The sequence below is a fragment of the Corvus hawaiiensis genome, chromosome 8, assembly GCF_020740725.1.
Source record: "Corvus hawaiiensis isolate bCorHaw1 chromosome 8, bCorHaw1.pri.cur, whole genome shotgun sequence".
In the NCBI taxonomy this organism is placed as follows: Eukaryota; Metazoa; Chordata; class Aves; order Passeriformes; family Corvidae; genus Corvus; species Corvus hawaiiensis.
In genome coordinates this window covers 15,083,199-15,107,905 of record NC_063220.1, presented here as the reverse complement: position 1 = coordinate 15,107,905, position 24,707 = coordinate 15,083,199, and the positions used below count along the sequence as shown (strand labels likewise).

At 35.8% G+C, this 24,707-nt stretch overlaps 1 protein-coding gene and 1 long non-coding RNA gene across 2 annotated transcripts in view; one reads left to right on the top strand and one right to left on the bottom strand.

The window, feature by feature from the left end:
• LOC125329394 (adhesion G protein-coupled receptor A3-like) overlaps nt 1–24,707 on the bottom strand; it is a 263,741-nt gene that overhangs the window by 139,662 nt on the left and 99,372 nt on the right. The window contains exons 3-6 of the mRNA XM_048311313.1: nt 23,350–23,421; nt 19,491–19,562; nt 11,588–11,659; nt 10,670–10,833 (exon numbers count right to left, since the gene is read on the bottom strand). Of these exons, the coding sequence (XP_048167270.1) occupies nt 10,670–10,833; nt 11,588–11,659; nt 19,491–19,562; nt 23,350–23,421 (380 nt within the window). The remainder of the gene's footprint in view (nt 1–10,669; nt 10,834–11,587; nt 11,660–19,490; nt 19,563–23,349; nt 23,422–24,707) is intronic.
• Nucleotides 288–24,707, top strand: LOC125329395. Its single transcript, XR_007205140.1, has 4 exons — nt 288–390; nt 2,247–2,386; nt 21,921–22,039; nt 23,091–24,707. It is a non-coding gene; the product is annotated as an uncharacterized LOC125329395 (long non-coding RNA).

Below are 24,707 nucleotides of genomic sequence, written 5' to 3'. Positions count from 1 at the left end.
TCCAAGAAAAAGGACAGATGAAAATGAGGAAAAACAAATTGAAAAACATTAGTTAAAAATCTGAATTGCTGACAGTGCAAATTACATCTGATGATATTTACTGAACGGAACTGGAGAAAAAGAGCGTGATCTGAACCGCTCCAATGGCCAGCTCTGCCAAAAAGGGAGGTGCCAGCACACCAACGTCAGTTTCTGTGTTGCAAAATTTGCTGGCAGTAATGAAACATTTGGTGTAGAAGGTCACAGACGGCACCACGTGCCAAGGAAGTCAAGAATGAATACAGAACTGAGGCCAAGCTTCAGTTTTAATAAAAGCTGTGCCTGGCTCCAATTTCAATGCAATATCAAGAAAATACAGATGCCAACATGTATTAAACACAGCAGAATAAGGTAAGTCTCTTGGGCTTGGGACAAGAAAGCTTTGTATCACATTCATTTATCACTCACTGCAGAAAAAGCAGAGCTTTTGTTTGTGTAATAGCTTCTAATTTCCACCAGCTTCATAATGCTGGCATGGCAAGACATATTCCACACCATTTTATCAGTCCCTTTCGCTCTCATACATGCTTTTCAGACAAGAATATCAAGCAGTGGTTTTGTTTTGGTTGGTTTGTTATTTTTTTTTTCTTCCCAGCATCTTATAGTTAAATTATGGGGTTATGTTTCTTTTGTAATGCTAAGTGCTACACCGAAATGGTAGCCACTAACCAAAGAGCAAGATTTCTGATATGTATGCTGTTTTACTTAAAGCTACAAATTCTGTACTGCGTTTTACTCCTGCAAACTTCTGTAAGGCCATCAAAGGAGATAAGCAGAAGTAGTACACAGGATTTACCATAAGTTAGAAGGACAGTGAGCCCAGGCTGTCACAGTCCACTGCTACTGCTGCTTCAGTTACCTGGGTTAGTTTACCTCAGAGAGGTACTCCATATACACAAAATAGAAGATAAAAGTCAGTTCAAATATGCCAAGATGAGCTACAATCATAGCTTTGGATGAGTCTCTGACACTCACTTGGATTCTATAACTTATCTGCTTTATTTACTTAAAATAATTTACAGCTACATAGAAACTAAGAAAGGCTGAGCTGGGGAAAGTGCAATTAAAATCTAGTCAGTTTTGGCAAATCCAAGTAATATAGGTTCCATCCAGCACTCTGCAGGTGGATGACATTTCCAGCCATGACAAAGTTACTTAACCTGTCTTTGTCCACAGGAGTTTCCTCCAGATTCATATGGCCCAGTAAAACTAAATTACCCTTTTTGCACCGGTTCTAGGGACTGATGTGCCTTGTGAGGGAGCAGTGGAAAAACCCTTTCTTATTTACTGATAGCAGTGATTTACTTGATAGGAAAGTAGAGGCAGTGAGAAACAGAGGTAACAGGTTTCACTTATTTAATAATTGGTTTCATTTCTTTAATAGAAATGTCAAATATTATAACATTTGAATTTGTAAAATGGTAACAGTTACTTGAAAGATTTCCACAATATGAAATTCAAGGTTTTGTTCCAGTCAAACAATTTTAAAAATTGCATTGTCTTGCACTGGCATAGAAATTTAGAAGAATAGGTAAATAGTTTTCTCATCACTGATTTCTTTCTTATCAAATAAAACTTCTGCAACTTTTCAATTTCTTATTTTCAAATTGCCCCAGAACTCTACTTCAGAAGATGAGGAGCATTTGATTACTTGCCATATGCTGAAACTTGAAGACCATGACATATTGACAGCTATGGTATTGGAAGAGTCATCGACACAAATTCATTCCTGGCACCAGTCAGAACCCACTGCTAAAAAGCTAATTTTGATTACTCAAATTACTCTTATGGCAAGTGAACTGGCTGGCTCATGGCTTTGCATACTCATTACAGCTCGCAGTTAATAAAAATGGCTGAACAGTAGAAAAGTAAAGCACCCAGCTCTACAAAACACAGGTTTGGGCTGGAATGGACCTTTAAATGTCTTCTTGTCCAACTGCCCCCAAAATGAGCAGGGACATCCTCAACTCCCCAGGTTTGCTCAGAGCCCTATCCAACTTGACCTTCAATGTCTCCAGGAGTGTGTGCATCCACCACATCTCTGGGTAGCCCATTGCCAGTGTCTCACCACCTTCATTGTAAAAAACTTCTTCCTTGTATTTAACCTAAATAGATCCTCTTTTAGTTTAAAAACCATTACTCCTAATTCTCTTGCTACAGAGCCTACTAAAAAGTCTGTCCCCATTTTTCTGAAAAACCCTCCCTAGGTACTGAAAGGATGCACTGAGGTCTTGGAGCCTTCACCTCTACAGCTGAGCAACCACAGCCTTTCCTCACAGAAAAGGTGTTCCATGCCTCCAAACATCTTTGCAGCTCTCCTCTAGACCCACTCCAACAGGTCCAACAGGTATAATCAAATATACTGATTAGCTTTATCTAACTGGGAAGTGCAGTGGTAACACTCATCTTTCCAAACATTAAACCTTTTTTATTTTCATGTCATAACTGCACACTCAGAGAGTGGCAGGAAGGTCCCAAGAGTGTCTGTGATTGCCCCTAATTGCCCAGAGTCCAGTAGGCTGCATGACTACTCATCTATGCCAGAAAGTATTAAAAAAAAAAAAAAGTTCATAAAAGAAATGCTGAACGAGCAACAGTTCTGTTGAAGTATTAAATTTTTCCATTCCAAACTCCTTTCAGCCCAGCTGACAGTGTCAGAAGCTCTCAACAGCCATTTTTATACAAACATTAAAGAAAGTGCTGAATGATGAAATGTGCTATAAAAATGTGAAATGCCACTATGGTATACTCCACTTAATTAAAAGAGAGTTTGTTAGGATGGAAGCTTTATAGGGAATTTTCCTATGAGAACAATTAAGATTAATTACAGCAAACTCTAATGAATGTCATTATTGGACAATATTAACATAGGTTTGTTAAAAAGCTTATATAATTTTAGCTAGAGACCACCAGTATTTAAAATTTAACCCTAGTGTTTTAATCTACATGCTACCATATTATAAATAAAGACTATATCTTCAGGGATACTCCATGGGTTGTAGTCAAGGCTGTTTGTTTTACCATTGTTTTGTTCATGAGAAACTGGCTTTTGGATATGGCCAGCTAAGTGTTCAAGGGCAGAAGTCTGAAGATTAAAAAGGCCTCATTTCACTGCTATTTTCACTCCACCTTGGCTAAATTTTTCTTCAGCTATTTTGCATGCATTTTGGAAGAACAGTCAAAGACAATGCAGAAAACAAGACACAAGCGTACATTAAAAACTTCTAATGCAGTATATAAGAGTAAGCTCTTATATAAGTAAGTATATAAGAGAAAAACAAATTGGGTACATTTAGAGCATCTAAATCAGCAAAATTTCAGGGATGAAAATTTCTGTTAAACTGGATTTTCATCTGTGAGCACAGATGCAAGAAAATATGTAGTAGTAAAATTTCATGCTCAAACAAACATTTTAATATTTCTGCTATTTCACATTTATGAGATTTAACTGTTATTAATTTTTTGTCCCATATCTTCCAGCAGTGTTCTAAACTGCCACTAAAGAGATTAGATAATGTTTAATAGTAAATGTAGGGCAACATATTCCTTCTTCCCCCATTTTTAGACTGATCATATTAGATGAGAAATTCAGAATTTGGAGCCAAAAGGTCCCATTGTTCATTTCATACTACCAAATGATAGTATGGAAACCAGTTTTGATATACAAATGGCCACTTAGCTCTGGCATAAAATGAATCTACCCCATCTATCTTTGAAAGAGCCAAAATACACAGTTATATTATCTGATTTATATACATTCTGTTATTATGCATATTTTTTTATTAAAGAAAATCATGAATTGCTAACATTGTAAAACAAAAGTAATGAGAAGAGGATTTAAATACTGCTAATTGTATCACTATCCATATCTTGAAAAACCTAATCCTGTGAAAGGTTTTTAGTGTGACTATTCCTATTTCAACATAATTAGACCTATTCATGTGATTAGGCACTCCCTGAAGAATTAGAGCTGAAGTCTTGATCCTGCATATTCTGGAAGACAATGCTCTGCATGAATGCAGCAAGCTACCTGTGGACTGCCAAGAAACTGCAGGACTGAAATCTAAATCTGGATAATTAATCCATCATTCTTCATGCTTGAGGTTTTGAGTTTAGTCAGTTACCATATACTGAAAACTCTCACAGTTCAATATTTACACTGAGTTAATGGAGTAAGAATGACTTGTAAATTAAGAAAGAAATGGTTGAAACAATAATCTCAAGCCTGTCCCCAAGTTTAAGTAACAAATGAGACCAAAAAAATGTTTTGTGTACACTGAGAAAAAGAAATGAAGATACTCCTTTTTAATTTTAAGGCAGTATTTTTTCTTGCAATATATTTTACAGAGAAAAGAAAACTTTTAAGAAAAACCTATGTGCAAATATATATATTTGTCATTTTAAGACTTGAATGGCAATGTAGATATTTAATTTTTGGCACCACATAAAAAAAGAAATTTCAAATCTCACTTCTCAACCAACATCCCTAACACAAGATAGTTGACAGTATTCTTAAAGACTCTCACAGATAGAGGCTGAATGCATTAAGTTGATTTCAGCTTAAATTTAAATGTCGAAAAAGTTCTTTCAAAGACAAAATTCCCCAGTATCTGGTTTTTTTTACTCTTTCAGCATTTAAAAAGTACATCTTTCTTTCAAAGCTCTTACTATTGGACAGTGAATACTGACTTACTCTGCTAGGAGTGATGGGGAAACAATGTGCAATTACATTAGGTAAAATTATAAACACATTTCAACGAATGCAACATTTAAAACAACACTATTCCATCATTGCTGAAAAAGCATTTAAAGCCACACTGTGTTTTAAGAATCTATGTTGAGGAAAAAGAAAGCTTCTTCAAAAAAATGAAAGTACTTTATAGAGGAAGTATAGAAAACAAAATGTTCTCCTTTTTTCCCAATGGTATTACTCTAATTGATTTAAAATGCCTTGAATGTGTTGAATTTTTTTGCATTTTAGGTAAGACTGCAAAAAAGAAAAAATTACTTATCAAAATAGACTACGGAGCTGCATGTGGCCTGGGAGAAATATGCCCTAATGCTCTCCTGATATTTAAGTATGAGAAATGCAGATTAGAAAATGTGACAGTCGGTAGGTAACGATGAAAGTACTTCCTACCTTTGTATTTAAGAAACCGAATCTAAAAATTGACAAGGAATCTCTAAGAACACAAGTAGAACAAATGCATAAAGAATATAAATGTGCTTTCTTCTTTTTTTTTGCTTTGCACAAGTTTCAGTGTGAACAGGTACTGAGCATCAGAGCAAAAACTGCCTACATTTTAGCCTGACTCTGCTCCTTTGGGGCAACAGATACTCTGATTCTCAATGAAGTGAGGCAAACTACGACAGACAAGGTGCTAGTTAAGTACAAACAATTCCCTAACAACTATATCTCCTCCCTTCCAATAAATTATTCACGTTTTCTATGAAACATTTAAAGAATTTTATTGCAGAATACAGAAGTCAGAAAAGGATTTATCTCCTCGATTTCTACTCCTTCCTTTTAAGTGTCCCTCCTAAGTAGGGAGTCTATCACACCCCAAACCCCACATTTCAATAATATTTTATGAGTCAGAACTTGCTAATTTCACTCATGAGTTAACACTTTAAACTAAGGTAGTTTACAGAGTTCAGAGACTGAGTAATAATTCAAACACTGTTGGACACTCACAACTTGTAGCTGTTATCTTCTTTTCTCATCTCTATTTCCAGTAGGAAGGATTTTTATTCTACTGCAGTGTTAACACTTTTCTCAGTAGACAGCCCCCTGAGGCATGGCAGAAGCCTCACCATACAGATCCTACACAGACAAAACTCCAGTTCTATTTTGAGTGCTCACTCCTTGCCATCCCCAGTGAAAGTCCTAACTGACTATTAAAGTTTTTAGTAAATTATGAACCAACCCAAAGAATTTCTCACTAAAAGTTCAATGTAAATGCTTACAATTCTATGGGTCATAGCCAACAGATGCACCACCCATGGACAGAAAACATGTTTTGGCATAATACATACTTTCAAAATAATTTACTGTAATAACCCCTGTGTGAAATGCCCTGCAGTTGATTGTCATGAATGTGAAGCATCCAGAGCAACAAGAGAATTCAAACCAAGCTTCTGGATACTGAAGCTCTGGATACTCCACCTCTGAAAAACAGGCTCCTGCGACTCGGGAAGCACCCTACCCTCACTTATGGGAGATGAGATGGTACCTAAAACCAGATACTATCTCACCCATGTTAGTACAAGAAAGGAAAACAACTTGGCTGAGATATTTTGTCTTGTAATTTGCCGTTACTCTGTGCTTTGCAAGTTCTGCTTCTACCATGTTTTTCCCTGAGACTGTGTCTTAAATGAATGTATCTAACATTTGTGCTCATAACTATTTCCTTTACCTCTGAAGTTTCTTTGCTGAGGGTGGTATAAGGAGAACATGTATTAATACTAGCTTTGCGAATTGTCTCCATTTGCCCTTGCTGGTTGTAGTTATTGCAACAGCATGGGTTTTTCCAGAGATGTGCAGAGTACAGGTAAAGAAATAATGCTGTATCTTAGAATTTCTTGTAACTCTTTTCCTACAGTCCCGTGTTGAAGCAGCTCAACATGGAAGGTTTTCTCCCGATCTTTATAACACAGATAATAAGGAAGTGGGAAACAGAAACATTTGATGCAGAAGCATAATAAAGAGAGAAGCAATCAATTTGTTTCTTCCAAGGAAAAGAGCTGTGCACAGCTTTACATCAACACAGGAAAAGGGCAAACATGGTTTTGGGGGATTGCATTTAGCCAGTATCTCATAAGGGGTCAGACGCAAAGGGCCAGAGCGAGCTCTGCTAACATGGCCTGAGAGCCATCCAGGATTGTTTAAGATTGCTTTATGGGGCTTTCTGGCAGACTGCCTCACAGCACGGCTCAGAAAGGTAAGGACAACTACAGGAAAGGTAAGGACAAGTACTGGAAAGGTGTCATGCAGCAGAACAAGCTTGCTTGGAAGTGCTGTGATGCAATGATGTGAATGTATGCATAGCAAACCATCTGGTTGAGTAGTGCAAAATTACTTGAAAACAGTGTAGACTCTTCTCCACATTTAGATTTCCTGAGAACTGACAAAATACTACCTCAAGTTCTTTGAACCTTTCTGCTTTATAGGTCCATGTAACAATATCGTGACCAAGATTAGGAGAGTAGACTACAGAAACCTGAAAAGTTACTGACACCAAAAAAGAAAAAAAATTTTACTAACTGCATGAAAAAATGAATAATGATAAAGAATAAAAATGTAATTTATTATGTAGTAATGCAATAAATTAAGTAAAAAAAAATAGATTCCTCAATATCCTTTTATATTTTCTTTTCAAGCAATTTCTTTTTAAATTAAAAGAAGGGAATAAGATGCTCTCAATTACTTATTTATAAACATTAGTACAGCATATGTATATTCAAAAACCAAGATTTTAATTTGTAGGAGATCTGCATGAGGAACAGCATTCTGTCCCAGGAGAATTAGATAATTTTCTTTGTGGTATAAATAAATAATAAATAACAAATGTCTTAAAGCACTATATAAAATGATTTTTATACTTTCACTTTTTAAATAGTTTTTGGTAATATTTAGCAAATATTTTCAGCATTTTAGTCAAAACACTTAACTGAATATTATTGATGTTATGTCAACAACTTTCTAACTTTTAAATAAAATCTAATTGGGGCAAAGAAGAAAGTCAGCACTTTCCCAAATACCTGTTTTGATGAGTCAACGCTTTCTAACAGAAAAACACTCCATCAGAGTTATTTGTCAATTGTAATTTGCAGAACAACTGAACTTTTACTTCTTCATGCTGTTCAGTAACATCAATACAGTTTTGAGACTGAGAAGCTAAATTCTCGTATCTCATTCATCAGTATAAATAATCAAATCCCAGCCTTAAGAACAATCTTTCATAATCCCCTTAAGACAAAAACCCATACAGGTCTCTCCTGAGTGAAGAATTTGGCCTAGAGAATCCATCTCTGCTGATGATGTGTGCCAGGGAAAATCGCAGACTCCTATCAGACCTCAGGTGGAATTTATAGCACTTGTATTCAGGAAAATGCAATTTTCCTCCTAAAAATTGAGTAACTTGTATTTGGAGCCACGGAGAAAGAGTAACAAGGCACTGCACAAAGCCAATTTCACAACCATTTTTCAGAAGGATGCTCTGTCCATAACATTATGAATTCATCACAGTCCCTCCTCATTAAGGCAGAAGACAAGGGCAAAACTATCCTTTGTCATCAAACTAGCTTTTCAGCCTTATTTCCAACATTGTGAAGAATTGCTTTCTAACCAAACATTTCTGACAGTTTGAGAATTTTGTTAAAGAAGATTTAAGTAGCTCTTAAAAGCTGTTAGTGAAATATGCAAGCAGAACCCTGGGAATTTTAAAACTGTGCAGTTACTTAGCTCCTAAAAACCCCTAAAGCAGGTTTTTAACTGTTTCCAACAGGCAACTTACTACTTTGGCTATCGTGACTTAGCAGATGCATGAGAAATGCTTGCCAGGAATAAATTCAAAAAATGGGGTTTTTCTCACTTAAACATATAAAATAAATCTAAAAAGCTGATGGCAAACTGCTCCCTGTAGCTGTTCAGAATCCACATAATTTGACTTTTTGGTTCATTCCCTAACTCTCCTGCAAAAATCTTTTCCCATTTCTCTCCTATTGTTATTTTTTTGGCCTTCATTCTTCTTTTTTTTTGCTCATCTTGTGACTGCGATACCTCATGACATCTTTTAGCATGTAGAAGGAAGATCAGTTACTATAAATAGAATTGTCTGACAGTATGGATGGTGTTCACATGAAGGAGTTTTTAATTTTTAAGTCACTCAATATTTTCTTTAAGATATGTTTAATTTATTCAGCCCTGTGCATATTTCAACACTTATTATTTACAAATCACTCTCAATAGCTAGTATTATTTTGGTGCCAGACAGACTTCTATTATGCCTAAGCTCAAATTAACTTACAGAAAATGAAATTGGTAAATGTTCTGGGCACTGTGAGCTACCCAGCACATACTCTGAGCTCCATGAAATACCTGGCAGACATGACAGAGCTGGTGGCAGGCTCAGCAATTATAACCACTGTAAAACTCTCTGTGGATATTGGAAGCAATTTCAAGCTACTGGAAGTCATTACAACCCTTGTCAAGTGTTCTATGGACATTGTAAATAGGAGTGAGAACTAGATGGGCATTATAACTTCTGTATCAAAGGTGTGATAGGGAGTCCTATTAGGAATTATATTACGAAATTCTGAGAAATTGATTTCATTTCCTCTGTAAAATTCAGAGATTTATATTCACTTGTTACCTGGAAATACCAATTAACAGTCCTTAATCACTCTTCTGATCATTCCAGCACTTTTACAAGAAGTACTTTTCCTGCTGGGAAATGGATCACTATGAAGATGCCCATGCTGGCTCTCTATAAAATGGGACCTTGATATTTGAAGAGTATTGCAGAATTTAAAATGTTTGGTAACACAGGCTACTGGAAATGTCTCATCTTTCGCTCACAAGAGCTCATTCCAGATTTGCCTCCAGACACGTATCTCTGTTTCCTTAACAATTCACCTGATGGACCATCCATAGGTAGTATTCACATCCTTTCACATCTCTTCCAACTTATAAACATACGTATTTGTTGCTAAAACCAATTCTCTATATATCATTCCAGTCAACTTCTGATCTCCCTTCTGCTATGAATGTTTTTGTTAGCAACACACATCATTCTTCTTGTGGTTATTAAGAGAAACGTGTGACTCTCCTTTTGTTTGCAAAAGACATTAGCAAAGTCACAGTCTCAGCCATTTTCTGTCATTCAAGCATGTCAAAGATTCAAAGATTCTGCAATTAATCAACTATGTGTGAAATTAGACTTTTGATTCTGCAACCCACCGGCATCATCTCAAGCAGTGATCTTTTCTCTGCAGTATGATACTTTCAAAAATCTCTGGTTTAGTCTGCTCATTGCTAGACAATGCTCAGTGTAAAATGAGTTTTCTGTACTCATTCATATTTTTTTTGCTTTCTCCCTTACACTATATCCTTCATGTTTGTTATGGTGCAAAATCTCCAAAAAACGTTTCACTTCTAGATCTTCAAATACAGAATTCACCTAACTGAAGCTCACTGGAAGAATTCTATTCACCCCCAGGAAGCAGTGCTAAAATGTACACTTACAGGTTGATAAAAATAAAAAATACAAGAATGACGTTTGACATTGATGTCACACTGTCAGATATATAACTTGAATGAAACATTCTATAAATTCCTGTAGGAATCCTCAGTTTCATGAAGTATACAATGTAGAACTAGCATCATAGTTAAATGTTTTATGTCATAATTGCATATAACTGAATACATTGCAGGACAGTGGTGTTCTTGACATATGAAATAAGAAATTTCTATTTTTTTTCCATTCTCTTTCATTCTTAGGTGTATCTTCTGTGTCACATACCTGTCAGATTTATTAATTTTTTTTTTTTTTTTGCATCATGTCTATTTTTTTAATATTTTCTCTGGATTCCACTTCAATTTGTAGTGCTAAATGAGAGTACAACTCACCACATATCAGCTGGTTTTCCTTCAGGTTATAAAGTGACAGTCCATGTAAAGCACTGGGGTAAGCACAAACTGTTTCCTCCGCTATTCGGACTGAAGCATTTCTGGCCCATTGCAAGACCCATTTTAGGTTACAGTCACAAATGAGTGAATCAGTGTTGAAATGTCTACAAAGGCAAAGAATGACCATAATTGGTACACATGCAGTCTTCATGAATATACTTTCTTCTGCTAGATTCAAATTATCTAATTCCAAAGAGAATTCTAGACAGATGCACAACTATGGATGTATGAATACAAAGATATTCTGAGACAGCCACTACACATTGTCCCACTGTTAATAACTTTCCTAATATTATGCAAAAATTCTGGATTTGGTTACAGAGCAGCATCACTGACTACTGAAATAATTCTGAGTCTGTGTTATTGCAGAAAATCATACTATAACATACTTCCAATTACTAAAAACCCCTCTAAGTAGAAACATTCAGTATACACTTTTAAATCTCAGGCAGGTACAATTAATATCAATAAATGGGAATTTTTATTGTAATTGCAAGAAAAATATTTAACATTACTGGTTTTGTGCAATTAGAGGCACAATATGATGTAATGCAGGAAACCATGGAAAGGTATAGGATAATAAAGTATAAAGAAAATAAAAGGGATGCTAGTCAGGAGAGCTAGACTGGGCTAGTCAGGAATGGGGTTGAGTTGTCAGTGCCAGCCATTTCCCTGAACAGGTAAAGATGGCAGCTCATCAGCAGTGAGCCAGACATGGATAAAAAAATAATGCAGATTTTATTTCTGGAATGCATCTCTAGTAACAATCCTGTCTGAATTCATATTCAGCTCTGCTATGTTTATTCTAATGCCTTTCTGAAGTATTTCAGATTTACAAACAAAAGGAATGATACTCACAGGGCTTTCAGAGCTAGCAGCTCAGAAAAAAGTCCATTCATGAGACTTGAAAAAATATTCCCTGATAAATTCCTGGGGGGAAAAAAAGCAATTTACCATTGGTTACAACAAATACGAGAAGAAAAGAAAATTGTTATAGAGTATAATTTTCCCAATGCTAATTAAGAAGTTTTGCTTTCTTGACAAGAGTAAAAACATATTTATATTTGGTACATTGCTTTTTGGTCTTAGTAAGTTACAGCAATTTTTTACATCAAATCACACACTTTTACTTGTTTTATTTTCACAGCAGATATACATACACATAAAGAGGAACACTTCTACATATTTAAAAGAAAGGAATTTGTGAAGAGAATATTCTAGAATGTGAGTGAAAATATTAATAAAATAATTAGTCAGTGAGACCTATGTTGTATTTTTATTGTATACATAGAATGTCACTTCAAGTTAAAGAAACAAAAACAGTGTCTTAATTTAGTAATGTTCCAAAGAATTCAAGTAATTCCTTGAAATAGTAATGAGTTTTCAAAGTGACTACACAAATACTTTTATTACAAAGGACTTTAAACACACCAATTTTTCCCATCCTTAAATTAAGGACATTTCCATTTTAATTACTGCTCTACTATTTCTTGTCTTGATGGCTGAATGGCTCAGGCTGAGTACTTGCAAATAGAGGCAATTCGCTTTCACACACTTTAACAGTACTTCTCTGCCAGTGCCTTAGTAGTACAAAAATTAAATGATTAATTGTAAAGTAATAATGTCTTTTTCTATATCCATAAACTTAAAAATTAGTGCATATCCAAGATAAATGTTTCAGAGCATATGAACTGCCTACTTTTGAAATATTGATATATGTTCCTTTCTGCCCAGTGCCTGAAGACTACGTTTGAATTCAAGGTTGGTTACAAAAACTCAGTTATCAGGAAAATGTCAGAGCTCTTCACTGGAGATATGTTGTAGATATAGGGGGAAAAAAAAGTAGACTGGCAAAGCAAATGGTTTTATTACTTTTTCCTGAAAAAAGATGTTGTCAATGTACTCAAGAAAGAAGAGAAAATGTTGCTAATTATATTATAAATTAGTTTAAGACACTCTTGAAGCAATAACTAATCTCATTTTTGCATACAACTGAACACTTCAAAATTTCTTAGTAGTTTAAAGCAAAATTCTGGTAATAGAGTATAAAAATAAACTGAATCAGCAACATAAAGTGAAATTATTAAGTGACGATGAGATGTGTTGATATAACTGAACTGATTTTTAAGATTTTATTTAACAGTGCACCTTTATACAGTTGTGGTGCAAAGCTCTTGGAAGAATTCTCAAGTACCTAAGTGTGGATATGTCCAAAAGTGGAAATGAATGTTTGCTTGTAGATACATATTTCTCCACCTTTAATATTTTGGATTTGTCAATGGGGAACTAAAAATAATGAGCATTTCACAGACTCATTTAACCTCTTTAGTTAAAATTAGATGGACCTACCCATGTGTTCTTTGGACGTAAGGCCTGACAAGGCATGTGCTGAAGCAGCTCAGTCAACTGAGACATTAAAAAGACTAAAGAAACTGGTAACACTGAAATTTACACTGAAGTAAATCAGAAGTGGTTTGTCCCATCGTAATATGAAAGAAGTTACAGCAGCATAAACTTACTGACAGAGGACAGTCAGTAAGTCCTGAACTGAAGGATGGGGAAAGCAATCTGCCCAGTCCTGTTCTTTGCCTTGCCCTCCTGCAGTACAGAAAGTTTTCCAATCTGATGCAAATCCCAGCCTCTCCCTTAAACAGCTTGCCAGGCTTCATATGGCAAAACAAACAGATCACTGAGGCTGAAGTTTGGTAATTCCATTTGGACCAAAGGAAAGCTTTATGTCTAGTCACTATTTTAGGAAATGGGGACAAACTGTAAGTCATTTGCACAGTGTACACAGCGGGGTTCAGCAGACGTACCTAAGCACTTGCCAGAGGTGCCCATTTGGTGGGTACTGCACCCATGAGCTTTTATGTCCTATCAAATTCACCAAGATATCTAGCCAGAACTGACCTACACTGCACTAACCTAAACATTCCTGACTTGCACTCCATTTACAGAAGATTGTAGAATTCCTATAGCATTCCTTTTTACCAAGTGCTGGAATAATTGAGTTCCTGACAGTGACATCAGCAGAAGGCCAGCTACTCAACTTTTCATATTGTTCTGGCAATGACCTGGTTTGAAGTTTCCATATCACTACTCATAATTAGCAGACTAGGATCATCTTCACAGGGCTGTGTAAGTCAAAAAGCAACACATTTCTATGTCCAAGAAACATAATTACAATATTTGGATATCTAACAGTGGAAATAGATTGTTCTTTAACAAAAATTTCAGAAATCTTCTCAAATCACTCAAATAACTCATGTATTTCTGAGCTGATGCAGCACTCTGTAAATACCTGGTTCTTTAGTGCACATAATTTACATAATATATTATAATATTTTCAAATGTATAGTGTTGTGAAATTCCTCCATTTCAGATATCCTAAAAGCCCACTTTAGCTTGATTTAAAAGGACATCTGTTCCAAAAACATCTGTAACACTTAGTTTGCAAACATTTGAAACGTAACAAATTAATGCACTCCAAAGCTGATAGCACTTACTATGCCATTAACTCACTCCATTAACAGAAGGCTGGGCTTCCAGTTTTATCAGAGGTAAAACATTTCAGTCTTACTTATAAAGTCCTACACACAGTTTTTTCATATACCAATACTTGTGCTTTTAGAGAAATTAATAAAGCATTTTTGCCAAAAGTTTTAACATAAATGACAAATGCCACAAAACAGTCAAAAAGAGTTACGTGTGTCAAAGTATCATTTGAGGCAGAATATAGATAGAAGCAGAAGTATATGAATATGAAGAATGCTTCCCTCTTAAGAGCAGCATTAAAAAGCAAATTTGAATGCAGATTGATCTGTGCAAAAAAAAAAAGTGGGATAAGAGGTTTAAAAAAACGACAACAAATACAGAGAGGGCAGGTTACATTGAGTATTTTCTTATTTGCTGAAATGTTGCTGAAATGGGGTCTGTTTGAATTGTGTTAGTGTGTTTTTATTTGATTTCTGGCACCATACAAAATGATCAGTTGGTGCAGTGACATCAAGAAAGTCACACAAGAATTTGCAGTAGAATATTAACACAAAGCTAACTGCTGCTGATGATTCAGAGGCAGGATGAAGAGTAAATCAGATACAGTTTAATCAAACAATTGGAAGCAATGATAAAGTTTGGGTTTGAACTTCCAAAGGGAAGACCCAGCAGTAGCTGCTTCTTAGAACAGATTTCAGGCCGCAACGTTTTGAAACCTGAAAAGCTGAATTATGAGGGACTAAATAAATGTAGTCTGGTACATCAGCACAGGGGCACCGTCCCAGTATTCACAGCTCTTAATATTTAGACTAAATATAAACAGAATTAATGTAGATAGCAGCTCTATTACCTAGCAGAAATATATTTGCATACATAATTCTGGAACAAAGCACTGAAACATTGGGTCCAAAGGAGATTTGGAAGATTTGTTGCATTCAATTATGTCACTCCTAGTTAGAATACATGCACCTCATCACAGCATAAACACAGCCAAAAGGTAATATATAAGTCAAAAGAGGTAAAATAGTATCTTAGAAGACGTAATAAATCTACTCTCATAGAGAGGCACTGCCAGCTGCATCTCTCATACAACATGAAAGCATTTTGAAATCATTTGACAGAGTAAAAAACCATCAAATCCAAAAAGGTGTAAAAATTAAACCAATCTCAAGGGACATAATCACAAGTCACTGGCTGCAGTAATTTCAGAGGCTGTATGAAATTTTAGGTTTCATTAGTAACTTTGAATTCAATTTCTGTTCCCTGACATACATGCCCTGACTGCAATGGAGTAAAAGTCTTCTCTACGTTGTCAAGAGAACTTACAATTTTTTGTGGTTTCTGTATGTCTGCATGTTTAAAAAAACAATACAAGATGATACTTTTAATTCATTTTTTTCTTAATTCAAGAATTCCGTAGCTTGTCCTGTTCTAAAATAGACTGCACAAAACCACCAAGCCCTCTGAAGAGTGTCTGCATTACCCCTGAAAGCCCAGGCAGCCCTCATCCTTTTAGTGAAGTATTTGAACATACCTTTACCCTTCTCAGTTTAGATTTACGCATCACATCACTGGGCCAAACCACACTGTGTCAGTTTGGGCCCAGAGCTGATTTTTCAGCTCTAACTCCATCTTTTTTCAAATTGAATTAGATTTACAAGATTGAGTGAAACACACTGTGTTATTTTGTTTCACCTGGTATTTGTGCTTGTAAGCAGTACAAGAAAATCCCATATTTTTATTTCACAGAAGGCACATGAAAAGATTTATGTCCTTTGCTCCTTCCAGTGGACTCACGGCTCTCCCTACTGGTTTTGATAACAGCCTGCAGAGATGCTTCTGCACTTCATCTCTGCTAACATAACACGGGAGAGCTCTAATTACCAAATCAACAACTCCATAAATCAACACATACGTTGGATCTTTATATTGCTCCTTGAGTAAATAGCTACGAAACCAGTTCCATGTTTAAGAACTTGTCATCTTTTCCTTGTTACAAACACTGATGTTCTGCTAAGTAAATGCTTCTCCATAACCTTCCCAGAGAACAGCTTTCTCATACCCCTCAAATGGCAAGTAAACACAATTCAGAGGTATCAGCAGCAACAGAAAGGTGACCTGTTGTCTTTTAAACATGTTTAAAAAGTATGATTCTTCATGAACTTCCAAGGGGAACAAAGCTACAGAGTGTTAGAAAAGTACCAGGCAGCATGAGCCTGCAGTCCACTAACAATGACCAGTTCTTACAGCAGAGACAAATTGAGATCCCAGTTCAAATAATTGCTATCAGCATTATGACATTATACAAGATTTCTGAGATCGAGGAACATGTGATACTCTGAATGGCAGGGGACAGTTCCTCTTGACTGCGATTGTGGCTGTATTTCTTCACAAAATAATCACTGACCCAACAAGAGCAGTGGTACTCTTGACTTTGGTTTGGTAAAGAGGACAATCCCTGCAAGGCAGCTGTAGCTTTTGACATAGCAGTCGTGAACTGATTCATGTGAGATGAAAGGAAAATGTAGACTAAACTATTAATAAGCCTCTGATTTCCAAAGGACAGACTTTTGAAATACTGCTACTACTACTAAAACAAATGAAGTAATTAATAAAGCACTAGGCCACATAGACTAGAATGCAGGATGGATCTATTTATTAGGTCAGTGGTAGGAAAGCAATTTAAAAGCCAAATAAGAAAAATGGAAGATAGACTAAATGGATTAACAACCAAATCTTAAATCTTGAAAAAAATACTTCAAATTTTTAAAAGATAAAATAACTAGAGAGATGATAACAGGAAAAGCTTAACAAAGTGACAGGAAGAACTTAAGTTAAAATTTGGAAAGTATGAAGACATGGTGCAAAAGATACTTCAACAATACTACTCTAATATAACTAAGAGATTAATAAAGAGTAGGTATTATACCAGCCTAAATATATCACATTACTATGATTCTCTCTTCTGTTCAGTCAGGTTGGTCATTTGGATTATATGTATTTATGGGAGAAGCACACACTAAATTCTGGAAAGTGTATTTCCCAAGACCACCTCCAGTATGACTACTGATCTGCAGAACTAGCTAAAATCAAAAGAATACCCAGGCAATTAGGGGCCTGCAAGATTAATTCCACTCATACAAAAACATAAATATAAATGTTAATGATTTTCTCCTCTTTATGTAGCATCATGCTAGATGTGTATGAAAACCAAGAAATAATTTATCTTGTTTAGAGAATTAGTGATCTCTTTATATGATTACATAATACACCATCTACAGCTGGATATTGATTTTTTACCAATTTCTGATTTGCCAACAATTTTTTTCCATTTTTTCTTTCTTTCAAAACTCGCTTATAAAATACCAAGAGGCCAGACCAAGAAGTCTCCAGTTACCAGAATAATAATTTTTTTCACTGATGCGTGGACATCACATCCACAAAAGCATGAAGAACCTGGTGTTAAGTGCATTTACTGTAAAACAGAGTAAGATAATGGACAAGATGGAAGGGAGGAGAATAAGACATTACTGATGCTCTGCAGCAATGGTCTTCTGAGTGACTGCATTTAGAGCTTTCAACAATGACTGCCGCACAGAATTAAGAGAATGTGAACATGAAATCTGGTAATAACAAAACCAAGATTTGGTCAATGTTAAGAGAACAATAAGAGATGAACCTTCTTAAAGATGAAAGGACTGGTAATTTCATTAAATAACATTATTCAAAGCAAAAAATGTTACTAGACTGTCACTTGGGAGCTACACTTAGGAAATGTCTAACTCAAATTTCTGCTATAAACTGGGGAAACAGAAGGAAAACAATACAAGAACCTATGGATCTACACCCACTTCAAAATGAAAGCTAGACCCACAAGAAAAGTGGATGCAAGAAAATAGTGTTAATGACTGTGTAGAGGGAACTGGTGAATCTTTCCCTGATCCTCACAGCTCAGAAAAAATTTGCAAATGCTGGGACAGGTACTCAGGCTACCAGAAAGAGTAAGGATATGGCAAATCTGTACAAAAAGAAACGGTAAAGGTGTGGTTTGATCAGCCCAGTAACCATGGGCAGTCAGCCTGCACACTGTGACTTTTCCCAACATCTCCGGCATCGCTAAAGGATGTAGAGCTATACTGCCACATTCTTTCCTGGGCTTCAGAGAAAAGGGATAGTACAGCCAAACACTGTCACAGACCAACTGCTGTGCACTCACTGGGAATGAATTTCTGTTCTTTTCCACCAAATGACTGATGTTCTGTATTGAGCTTCTAATTCACTTTTAAGATGGGGGTCTTATAGATTTGCGAATGGAACTTTCAGATCTTTCTGAGAGAGCATGGATTTGAACAGTTTCTATTGAGTCTGTTCCTAGCATCTAGGAACACACTCCACTTAATAACGTGACTTCACCTTTTTGAATTAAACTTACCTTCCAAGGCAATGTGGCTTTATAGTCACAGTCGTGTTCATTGTGCACAAAAAAGCAGACACAGAAACCCTCAATAGGTGAGTTGGGCTTGCCTGATTTGGCACTCATCACCTGAGATGAGTAGAAAGAGGGGCAGTGTGCACCTGTTCATCACATGCTCTCATGGCTCTTCCCATCGTCTGTTCCCATTTTTTTTCATCAGAGAAGACTTGGCATAGTTACTCTCATTAATGTGATCAGTAAGTGTGCCAATTTCAGCCTTTTACCTGGTGTTATCTTGACCTCATGGCATATCTTTCTAGAAAGATTTCCCTGTTTGTCCAAGGAAATGCTGTAACTGGCTGTAGAGGATGAAAATAAAGTATGAGATTTGTCACACACTATGGTGCAGTATAGGAATTTATTTCTCATTCAGGAATGAAGACAGATCTGAATGAAGATACAGAGCCCTCCTGGGCCCAGACAAATGTCCATTTAAACCAGGATTCTTCCTAAGACTTGTCTCTTTCCCAGCCAGGAAATTTGCAGCCAACTTACTTGAATTGTTTCTTAGACATGCAAACAGAAATGCATTCAAACAGAAACACCATGTTTTGCCTCTTTTTAATTTGAAAATGAAATTTAGTTCTGTGCAGTTCTGATAGATTTTACGATTGAAATAGAGAAAACATATTTAAAATATCAGTTCATCACAATCGAAGGCTCAGGAGAGGGGCCTTTTAGTAGAAAACTGAAAACTTTCATACAATGTAATTTTCTTGCCGTCTATAATCAGGTCAGTCATGTGACAGTTTAGATTTCTTCTGTTTAAAACAAAACTGGTGTTATACTCACAGTTTGTGAAGATTGTTAAGTCCAACAAACATTTCTGGTGTTAGGCAACCAATTCTGTTATTTGAAAGATCCCTGAAAAAAACCAAAAATCCCATGAAACATTGAGTCTGTCTTATTTATATACATACCTATATAATCACACAAAGCATCTTAATTTTTAATACTTAAGGAGTCAGAGACAAATGAGAAATAAAACCTTTTCCCATAATGTAATGTAACCAAATTAAATAAACAACTTCTATATTAACATTATTGAGCAATATTCCACAAATCATACTGTGACTTCTAACTGCATTAAAATGGGATTTTATATATATGTAGCCAATAAAAGCAAAATAATATTACAAATATACAGATTTTCTTGATCTGAGTTATTAGCACCTGAGGTTTTTTTTTACTTACGAAGAATATTACGCATTTTGTTCCATGCAATATTCAGCCAAAACTGAAATTTTTTTTACTGTTTACTAATGTTTCATCTCATTAACAGCATCCTTTCTTGCTGAAACCACAGAAACCAGAAGGCAATTAATTTTTGAGCTAGTGAGGTCAGTTTTGATAAGCACTTGGCAAGCTCTTTTAAGAGCAATACTGTGGTTTCCAAGAGCACAAACAGTAAAAGGCATTATATTCCATAACTTTTGCCTGCAGAAAGTGAAGAAATGTTTTCTGTATAAGCCATACATGCAATACAGTGTACAAGATGCTTACAGGAAGGAGACAAAGACAGGTTTAAACAATTATATTGTGGTAAAAACATGAATAATGCTCCTTGGTAGATTCTGAATTAGAGTTTGATTTTTATGTATTAGGTTTTCAACCTTGACCCAAATTTTCCTTCTTACCAAGTACATTTTTTTAAAATAGTTGCAATTATCTAAGGATTTTAAGTGATCGTGCAGCCTAAAAAAATGTTAAAATCAATCTGAATTTATTTTTTGTTTTAGAATTAGAGATGGTTTTCTGATTCTTTTACTACATTGTGCAGATTCCATATTTTTCTACTGATACATGAGAAGACTAAAGCAATGAAATGGAAGACTAAAGGTTGCAGTTTGACAAATCCAGTTACTGCTTTCATGGGAACACATCCAATTAGCTGGAAAATGAAGGCAATCTCTTTGGAGTTCACTACGAAGTTGTCTTCTATCAGACAAAGAATATATTGTTGCGCAAGTATATGATGAAATATCACATTAGAATGAAAGTATTACTTAAATGCTTGTCAAGAATATTAAGTAGGGAACAGCTGAGATAATAGTGAGGATACAATATAGTACAATAATTTCATATCAGCATTATTCTTTACATTATCCTAATAAAAGCTACATAGGAAATCTAAAAATGCAGGTTTAAAACAAATACATATATATATGCATCTATATATCTATATATCTATATATTAGAAGACATAAAAAAGAACCTACCCAGAATTCTTGGTTGGGTAATGCTTTGCTTTTGTCTAGGCAAAGTCTGAACATGTATGGAAGAATTGCATCACAACTTGGGGCATAATTTGGATAGCAAAAGTAGATTTTGTCTATACTAATCAATACAAGTGCATATTTCTCTAAGTGTGGCACAGAGCAAAAGAGTATTTTTACCAAAGTTTACTTCAATAAGTGTTATAAGAAGATATATGGCAGTGGCTGAAATCTCTGTATTGTAAAACATGTTTTCTAAAAAAAATTAGCAAAAAGAAAAGGCAACTCGCTACACTTTCCTCCAGATTAATACATGTTACATTAAACACAAATCAGTTCATGATGTACAAAGCTGGTGCTCCTTTTCAGGAGTAAGACATTTAACTTACTAATGCTGACTTGTAAAGTTGATGTTAGAGAAAATAACTCTCCTGTGTTGAATAACCTAATGCCATAATTTTAGTGCTTCACAAATTTTCAATTTCCATTAATTTTGGCTATACCCTTGAAATAATTCAGTTTGTCATTCAAATACAAGTGATAACAGTTCTCTAAATCATTCTCAGAAACCATTCTGACAGCCTGTGGCTTGCCTGTCTGACTTGCCATAGCCATTTCTCTTGCAGTTGCCCACATTACATCATCTTCTGCTTTACTCAGCGTCATTTCTATTTTACACAGGAAATAAAAAGATGCGAATGTATAGTCTTAAAGTAGTAACTGTCTTCAGTATTCAACAGGAGTTTACACTATTTATTCCTTTTGCTCTACTGTCTCATTCCCAAGTTGCACACTGAAGGAGGGAAGATATTTACTTGTTTACCATGGAACTACACAGCTTTGTGCCAAATGTGGCAGTCCAGCAATTAAACAATTCTCTGTCTCCAGATTGTGCCCAGCGTTCCTTGTTCATATCAGCAACAGGGTTTTTGTGAGATTTGGCATGACAAAACTCAACACTGCCAGTTCTACTGTGCTGAAGAGTCTTTTCTTCTCTCTTTTCCAGTGCCTGATGAGTTCCTCTCCCTTGACTCATCTCTCCTGGCTGACCTAAAGGCTCCACCTGTGCAGTCTGTGGATGTGCAGCCCATGACTTGCACAGGTTTCCTGGTTTTCCCACAAGAGGTCAGAGTTGTGTTATTAGAGTGCGCGGCCAAAGCAACAATTAGCACTCATTTTTATCATTGTACTGTGTACTGTCATCCCTGTACACAGAGCCAGCAAGAAAGCTTCAACCCTAAAGCTTTTATTTGTATTAAAAATGTGTATGCTACTCTAACTTCATCATTATTATGTAATTGGTTTTCTACCCAAACACACTAAACCTGAGGGGCTGGTGTTAGAAAACACAGCTACAGTATTATCAGAGATAGAAACATGGTGCAGTGCTCCCAGCACACAGCGGTTCGGGAATTTAACCACACAGCAGAAAAGCAGAGGAGCCGTCAATTTCATTTTCTGTGGATTTGCATTCCTTCTCCTTCTCATCTAAATCTTCCCATCCCAATACAATAATCCCTGCTTTCTCATAGGTTTTCCCTTTAAACATAAGACAGCATACATGATGGCTAGGAAAATGCCTGGCATGTGCTGATGGCCTAGTTAGTCAGTGCACGGACACTTGGAAGCTGTCACTTGGAAAATTATAATTAAAAAAGGGTTCATCTCACTTTTCCTTAGGCTGAGTACAACTAAGGAGGGTCTGTAGTCCTTGTTAGTTTAAAGAAAAATGCCCAGCTGTAGAATCCTTGTAACTTAGGTATTTTTACCCTGTAAAATGTAGTTTAAAAATCAGCCAGTGCTTCCAAAAGTATTACCAGAACATTTTTCCAAGAGAGGAATGCAAGAATGATGGACATAGAATATACTGTGTAAGCTCTTGTTTCCTTAGAAAACCATGATGAAAATAAAAGATATCAAGCAGAGTCAAGGTGGGTGGTATGGAAAATGGTAGACGAATTCCACAGTATGATAAAGTTTCCTTTCTAATACTGTATTTTATAGATCTGACTTATGATAAAAGTAAAGTAGACCTTATGTAACAAAAAACCCCTAGTGTAGCACAAACCATTGTCCCCACACATCTAAGCTCCTTAGTGCTATTTCTGGTTAATGTCTACAGTGATATTATATCATCTGCTTAGTCATTAATTAGGCATGTTTTTTACCTTTGCAGGTGTACTTGTTAGGACACTTATTAGAGAGCAAACTGATGATTTTAAATGGAGAAAGGTAAAAAAGAAAAGGAAATGGAAGAAAGAAGGGAAAGAAGAAGAAAAAGCATGGTAAATGTAAAAAGCAGAGTGTGTGATTTTCTGTTTTACAGGCAGTGCCCTTATTTGATTATTGCTTGGTGGCATATTTGAGTTGCCCAAGGAAAGAAATGTCGATACAAACACAATTTTCAGAATAATTCAAATGGAATTAATACTTACAGGCGCTTCAGTTCTGAAAGTCCATAGAAGGCCCCTGGCTCAATTGTGCTGATCAAATTATTCTTCAGATCTCTAGAGAGGCATAATAGGAGGAGCGGTTAATTACCATTTTACCTACTTTACCACTGTTATACATGAGGAGTGTGAAATGCAATGCAATTCTAACCTTTATCTGTCTTAGCTAAAACTAAGGATTTCTTTTAAATAGTAGCATCAAAAACATTACATCATCTGCAGTTTATAAAAACATCTTTTTCCAAGATTAGATGCTTTAAAAAAATCCACTTGTTTTAATTCTTCTTCTCCTATTTATACTTTTCAAAACAAGCTTACCAGCCATTCTTGCCCCAGGAAAAAATGTTTTAATCAATGAGTCAATGAAATAATTAGTCAGCAAAGCAAGAGCCTTTCAGCTTGCTTATTCATTGTGCTGTGCACTTTACACTTAATAAATTTCTCATTTCCACCTAATGTAGGCGAAGCAGTTGGCATGTGAGACAGACAGGTCAGGTTTCTGTTCTGAAATACAGGCAGTTTCTCGTATTTGGCAGATCGGTGCTTCATTTTGCACTTGCTGACAAGCCAGAGGATTGGCTGTTTTACAGATAAAGAATATTTCACTGGCATTAGTAATCTGGTCTGCTCTTGACACAGTGCTTGGAGCCATGACACTGCTCTCAGCTCAGTCCCCACAGATTTACTACTGAACTGTCTCAAAGACTTTTGTGATGTGAACCCCAAACAAGTGCCTTCAGTGCAACTAGATAAGCAGGCCTAGGAGACAAATGCTGTAAATTCTTGCAGGCAGTATTCATCTTCTGACAATTTGCAATTCATGGGGAGCAACTGGTGCTCACTAGTTTCGGTGCTGTTTCTCGGGCTGGCCACTTCCAAGAATCACAGCACATACACTGCTCAGCTCTGCTGAAGTACAGATGGATCAACAGCCACAGGAATAATCTTATTTAAGACTTTTTATTTTACTGCAGATAAAGTGCACACTAGCTGAAAACTTGAGTCCACTACCTGTGATTGGCCTGAACAGGGCAAGATTATATCCCAAATGTTTATTTCACAGTAGGATATATTTTATTTTCCAAGTCAAAATCATAAATAAATATTTCTGTACTTTTCTAGTCATTTTTGCAGATCTCTTGAATACAGTTCCAAAAATTTGTGTCTCACACCCATTTCATTATAGCAATGACGTCAATGAGTGATTTGTCCCTAACTAAGTTCTGAGTTAGGACTCTTTAACAGTCAAGTTTAGCTTTCAGCTTGCCACATGCAACTCTAAAAGTCTTTAAGAAGTAGATTTATCTGTCTTAATTTCCTCAAGAAGTTGTGACCATTTCTTT